Genomic DNA, 6882 nt, shown 5'->3' with positions numbered 1-6882 from the left:
TAAAGGTATATATGTGCCCACGTGGACACATTACTATTTATAATTTTATATTATTTTTTATGTCCACGTGGGCAAATATATATGTTTAAAATATGGTATTAATTAGTCTAGGGAGGTAATAGGTCCTCATGAAAGTTTAGTATCACAACAGCAAATTCGACCAAAGTTGGGGTATTTTTCAGACCCTTGTCCCTATTTATTTTTATAATCTATGACATTTAACACGTGGCAATTTGAGATTGGGCGTAAAAATCACACATTTTCTCACAACTGGGTTTAATCGAAAATGAGGCAATGTTATTACTTTCAAATTGTTTAGGGGAGTATTAGGACCCCCGCAAAGTTTAAGTGTCTCTTACAAAAAGAGTATTAGTTCAGGGTGTACTTTATGTATTTTCTCTTTTTATAAAAGAAAAGTTAAATGTAACTATTGACCTTACCTGACTAACAAAATTCACCATTGTTGTCTTCTTTGTTAGCACCAAAGAAAGAAGTCCATAAAATCTAACATCATTTTCTCTACTTTCTCTAACAAATTTTACTATAATCTCTTTTCTAAAATATTATTCCATTGACCTAATACCTATTTCTGGTTTAAGCAAGAGAAAATAGTAAATTTTGATAGAGGAAGTAGAGAGAATGATGTTAGATTTTGTGGAGTTTGTCTTTAGAGCTACAAACAAGACAATTATGATGAATTTTGTTAGCCATGTGAGGTCTACAGTTAAATTTAACACTTTTTTATATTAATTTATTATTTAGGTAGTAGGATTTAAAACAGAAAAAGCAAATATGTCCTCCATTTGAAGTGAAAGAGCTTGAATTGTGACACATATGTTAGAATGCACTTGAATCTATTGTTTAAGTGGTAGGATTTAAAACAGAAAAACATGAGCAAATATGTTTTAAGATTGTACCAGTTATTGCATTTACATTAATTACATGTCCTCCACTTGTGAATCAATTGATTGTATTGCTCTATATTAAAGTTCTGATTGAAGGCAACAATATCACCATAGTTGTTGTGTTTGCTTTCAAAATCCTCCATAGACAGTGATGCATTTCCATAGTTGTTGTCTTCTTTATTTTCTTAAGTTTCATGTCAAGTTAAACTAGACCAACGGAGAGAGTATTACCGAAAAGCAACACAACTTAACATGAAGTCCTTAATTTATTTATTGATTAATTAGACAATCTACATATGGACGTCATACAACCAACTTAACTAGTTTCAAATCACAAATTCAGTAGCATAGACAAAAAAAGATACAACAAGAACATGAAAAGAACCTACAATTCCATCCAATTGAAGCAAATTGAAGTTGAGATTTCATCATCTAGATGATAGGGTGTTCGTTTCCTTAAAGGAATATATACTAACCATTATGAAGAGCGCATGAACAATTTTGAGCACCAATTTCATCTGCAACACAAGGAGGCTTAACACTTACATCTTGGTACCACATTTTTCTTTTCAGCACTAAATCAATGAAGAAATCGTCTAATGTTTCTCTTGTGATACTTGGCATAACAATAACATGTGCAATATGCCTCACGCAAGATAGTAGCCAATGACGAGTAAATTCATGATCATGAGGCCTCTCAAGCACAACTATAGTGCTCAACTCATTAAGCATGACACTAATATTTGCTTGTTGAAGACGGTCTTTCAAATATCTAGCATTGTTGAGGCATCTCTTAACATCTTGTTGTATCCCAATTTGACCTTTAGAACTCAAACTATACCACAACAAAATTGGAGTTAAACCATTTCGACTTCCAGAAATTGTGGCATCCATAGAAGCAATGTATTCCACATTTCTTGAGAGATAAGCGATGTGACTTTTTCTTGTTATTTGAACTCCACAAGGAATTGGACATCCTAAGAACTTGTGACCTGATATTGTGACACTCCCAATTGGCTTCTTAAAGCTAATCACCTGTTTTCAATTAATTGAATCACAAACAATATTCAAAAAAATTATTTTAATTGTAGTATACCTCCTTAAAATTTTTGTTGGACATATGTTAGAAAACTCACATTTTTAATGAAAGGGACAATAAGTCCATGTAGGGCTGCATCACAATGGATGTAAAACTTATCATGGGAATAACCACAATCTTCAAGTATTTGAAGAATAACATCAATGTCATCAACAGCCCCTTTGAATGTAGTTCCTACCATTAAGAAAAAGGCCAGGCTAGATCTCTAATTAAGAGAATGAGATAATTAATTAAAGAATGAAATAAATATGAATATTTACCAATATTAATATTTATAATTGCTGGTTTGTCTTTGTTATGAAGCAATTTTGCTCTCAAATCAGAATAATTCATCTCTCCATGTGTTGATGTGTTGATCATTTCCAAATCTATTTTGTACAATCTTGCAGCTTTGAAGACTGAATAATGAGAATCTTTTGATGCGTATAAGATTCCATTATGAAGTAACTCTCGCCTACAAAGAAAATATTATTGAGTTAATTTTAAAAAACTAAAAAAGAACATTATTATATTTTACTTTCTGTCATATCAACTCTTAATATTACGAATTTGTCACCATTCACTACAAATTTTGATATTCCAAAATAGCTATAAAGTACGGAATATTTTGAACTAAATTGGTGATCTTCTTTTTGCAATTTATTATAAATGTGTTAGCACAAACTTATATATGAATACCTCACAAGACATGTTGACCACTAATTTAGCAATTGACACATCTTGATAATATGTAGGGAAATTAATCAAAGCACACAAGACTCAAGTAGATAGTTAGATGTGACTTTGGGCACAATATTATCCATGTGGCTACATATATAGTGTAGTTTTTCTGCAAAGATGTATCAATTAACCTCCTTTGAATACATTAATGTAGGTCCATTTAGGAATTTGGAAATGCTAACAATGGTAGATACTGTAATAACTAAATTGCTGTAAAATATATTTTTTTAGAAGTAATAAATATTTTTTGTAAATGTTCCTAAAGTCTATAACAATATTGAATCCAATGACAACATATTAACTAGTGTAGATAAAAACTTTAATACTCTTTGTTAATGTACATATTTATTGCCGTTAAAAACTATTTCTATTAGTGTGATAGTAGATACTTACCCTATCCAAATTCCATGAAGATTGCCTTCTGTGCCACCATGAGTAACATAACCCCAATATTCATCCTTCTCAATTTCCCATAATTTGGCAAACCAATCCAAAACAGCCACTTCAAAATCTTTTGAATGAAAATCCACAGGGTTTTCCGTGAAAGGATCACCACAATTATTTAAGTGAAATTGCAAAAGTGGAGCTAAAGCAACGTGGTGATCATAACATATGTTCTCTGGAAAACCTACAGAGACAAAAGAATCAATTATATAATTCATAAATTAATTTTAAATTTTCATATTACAAATTAGTATTACATCTGTAAGCCTTCCACGTATTGCATTCGTTCGTAAGGGAATCCCCACATTTGCTTTCATTCAATGTTTTTATGTGTCAAATTTATGAACTAGTTAATAATTTACATGAAAGACAGAAGATCAAATGAAGGAGAATAGTAAAATATTACCAAGATGATATTTGACTCTTTGTGTAAGTGTCTTTAAATAACTATCCAATATATAGTCAGGTGAAGAAACACCACTTCCCAACCCAGGCTCTATCACGGCTAGTTGCAATTTCATTCTTGGCCCTGGTGGTGTCACCTTTACTACTTTCTTGATGTTGCCATTCACAATATTCTCACTTGGAAGAGATGCCATTATTTTGCTCATCATTTTAGTGCAAAGCATCATCATGCAAGTCAATATTTTGGGAAAAACTTAGATCATTAAGAGAATGAAGAAATACACAAAAAAGTTTTTAAAGGAGGCTTTTGTATTGCTTGAAGATTGCTTGCTCTTGCTTTGTTCATTTACAAGTGAATGCCCCTGTATTTATACTACACATTTTGGGGCTAAAGTTCAAATAAAAATTTTACACAAGTCCCTACATTTGTACAAGTATGCCCCTCTTCTAGAATTCTCTACAAGTCTAGAGATTTCTAAAGACTTCCAAGAATTCTTCTCGAGTATTCTAGAATCTTCTCCAAACCTCTCCAAGACTCTAGATTCTTCCATCAAGGCTAACTCATTTATTCTTTAATTTTTATGCCTAAGTGTTATGACAAAGTGACGGGTCATGACATTAGGCTACAACTCTTCTCTATGTCATTTAGTTACGAAGTTTCTATCCTAAAAGAAATATCGTTCTTTTTTCATGGATCAGATGGGATAATGAGAATAGTACTATGTATCCACTAAATTAAAATTTTGAATCCACCTCTACTTTCTCATCTAAAAATAAATAAACAATATAAGTATCAAATGTAAGATGTAAGTTGGTCAGGTAGTTTCTCTTGGATAGAATCTTCTTGGTCCTTTGTTGTTTTACTTCCATTATTTTCTTCAAATATGTCTTTTTGTCTTATCACCTATAGATTCACTTTGTTATTTTAAAAATGATTGAAAAATAAATATTTATTATCGAATACAATGAGCAAGCTCAACAAAAGATTCACGCCAACAAAAAGTAAAATCTTTCTCTCAAAATTAATAGTTCAAAATTGACAACAAATTAGAACATTACCTATATTATGTAAATAGACATAAGTCATGGTTAATTAATTATCCCGCATAGATCAAAAAGGGATTTAAACATTATACTCTCTAGTACTATTCCCTTATTTAAATGATCGTCTTCTTCTTGTTTATTCTCTTCCATCAAAAGATTTGATCTATTATCAATGTTTTCCTCCATTTAGGTATGATAAAAACTCACCTGGAACTTCACGCAAAACCAACGAAAATAAAATAAATAATAGTACATAAGTCAACTGTAAGATATTTAAATAAATTAATTACGTATCATAAATAATTAGTACATACCATGAATAAAATTAATTTAAAATTTAGGATTGATCTCCATCTCCACGTAAAAATAATTTGAAAGAAGTAATATAAAACAATTGTAAAATGTTAATTTCTTAAATACCATTGATACCTTGTTGTTGTTGTTGTTGTGTTTCAAGTGGTTCCTCCTCGAAAAACCCTGTTGCTCTTTTTCCTCTTTGCTTTCACCACATACTTTAGATCTCTCGTTCTGTATCTTCTTCTTACAACTTTGCTTTCAGTACTTTAATACTCTTTGTTAATGTGCATATTTAATGCCGCTAAAAACCGTTTTTATTACCGTAATAGTAGATACTTACCCTATCAAAATACCATGAAGATTGCCTTTTGTGCCACCATGAGTAACATAACCCCAATATTTATCCTTCTCAATTTCCCATAATTTGGCAAACCAATCCAAAACAGCCATTTCAAAATCTTTTGAATGAAAATCCACAAGTTTTTCGTGAAAGGATCACCACAATTATTTAAGTGAAATTGCAAAAGTGGATCTAAAGCAATGTGGTGATCATAACATATGTTCTCTGGAAAACCTAGAGAGACAAAAGGATCAATTATAGAATTCATAAATTAATCTTTAATTTTCACATTACAAATTAGTACTACATCCGTAAGCCTTCCATGTATTGCATTCGTTCGTCAGGGGATCCCTGCGTTTGCTTTCATTCAATGTTTTTATGCGTCAATTTATGAACTCTAGTTAATAATTTACATGAAAGACAGAAGATCAAATGAAGGAGAATAGTAAATTATTACCAAGATGATATTTGACTCTTTGTGCAAGTCTCTTTAAATAATTATCCAATATATAGTCAGGTGAAGAAACACCACTTCCCAACTCAGGCTCTATCACGGCTAGTTGCAATTTCTTTCTTGCAGCCCTGGTGGTGTGACCTTTACTACTTTCTTGATGTTGCCATTGACAATATTCTCACTTGGAAGAGATGCCACTATTTTGCTCATCATTTTAATGAAAAATATCATCATGCAAGTCAAGATGTCGGGAAAAATACCTCACTTCCAATCTAGAGAAATTTCTAGCTTATTTATTGCTGGATGTTAATACTATGCAATCTACACAAGATGCCAAAAGTTGGTAGTTGGAAGGTTCAAAAAAGTCTCTTATGTTTGACCTTTGAATTAAAATCATCCCTATTATTTTAACTCAGAGTACTAATAGTCCTCTAAAAATGCAAAATTAGTGCATGTTTAATAATTCCTTAGGGGTCGTTTGATCGGTGGATAAGAAACAAGCTATCCATGTATTTATTTCTATATAATTTATATGCTGTTTGGCAGGTAGGTAGATAGAAAATAAGTTATTCATGTATAAAATTAATCTCACATTTGATTGACAATTTAGAAGCACACTATCACAAACCTATCTCTCAGATCATGATAGAACCTACTATGCTCCACCAGTAATTAAGCCTAACTCATATCCTGAAACTAGAAGCAAGAGACTGTCACGCGGAAGAACATATAAAGGAAGCATAGAACAATAACAACAAGAAGAAAGAAATAAAGTGATATATATATATATAAACAACAAGACAATCCCTAGACCTGACATAAGTCGGTAGTAAATCTTCTAATCAAAATAGGAGTACAAGGCTTTACAAATACAATAGAGAGAGATCAGCGACTCCAAACGTCAAGAGCTCACCCGGGTCTCTAAATCCCAAAAGTTGCTTTGCACGAAATTTAAATTAACTATGAGAACTCGTATTATGATCTGTAGGGTGCAGAAGTGTAGTATAAGTACCAACAAGCGAGACTCAGTAGGCATAGGTGGACTAAGCTTCAAAGACAAAGAAAGTAAAAACAATAAGTAAATAAGAAAAGTACAACACAAATAGCTAATGAGGAGATATAGCATGATAATATAGGTAACAAGAATGAAGGAATAGAATACACTAAGTAAGAG

At 31.6% G+C, this 6882-nt stretch overlaps 1 protein-coding gene across 2 annotated transcripts; it reads right to left on the bottom strand.

Annotated features, from left to right (window-relative positions):
* Window positions 1-1143: 1143 nt before the first annotated feature.
* LOC125841932 (histidine decarboxylase-like) lies at window positions 1144-5913 on the bottom strand. Of its 2 annotated transcripts, XM_049521122.1 has the most exons (6): window positions 5850-5913; window positions 3575-3710; window positions 3118-3352; window positions 2265-2458; window positions 2042-2178; window positions 1166-1940 (listed from the first exon to the last, which is right to left on the bottom strand). In XM_049521122.1, the coding sequence occupies exons 2-6, from the start codon at window positions 3687-3689 to the stop codon at window positions 1377-1379; spliced, it is 1245 nt and encodes a 414-aa protein (XP_049377079.1). In that variant the 5' UTR covers window positions 3690-3710; window positions 5850-5913; the 3' UTR covers window positions 1166-1376. The 2 variants fall into 2 exon arrangements, with proteins under 2 accessions (XP_049377078.1, XP_049377079.1); XM_049521121.1 differs by lacking the exon at window positions 5850-5913 and having other exon boundaries at window positions 1144-1940; window positions 3575-3821.
* Window positions 5914-6882: the final 969 nt, after the last annotated feature.

The sequence above is a fragment of the Solanum stenotomum genome, chromosome 10 (assembly GCF_019186545.1).
Source record: "Solanum stenotomum isolate F172 chromosome 10, ASM1918654v1, whole genome shotgun sequence".
Taxonomy (NCBI): domain Eukaryota; kingdom Viridiplantae; phylum Streptophyta; class Magnoliopsida; order Solanales; family Solanaceae; genus Solanum; species Solanum stenotomum.
This window is presented reverse-complemented; position numbering and strand designations above follow the sequence as displayed.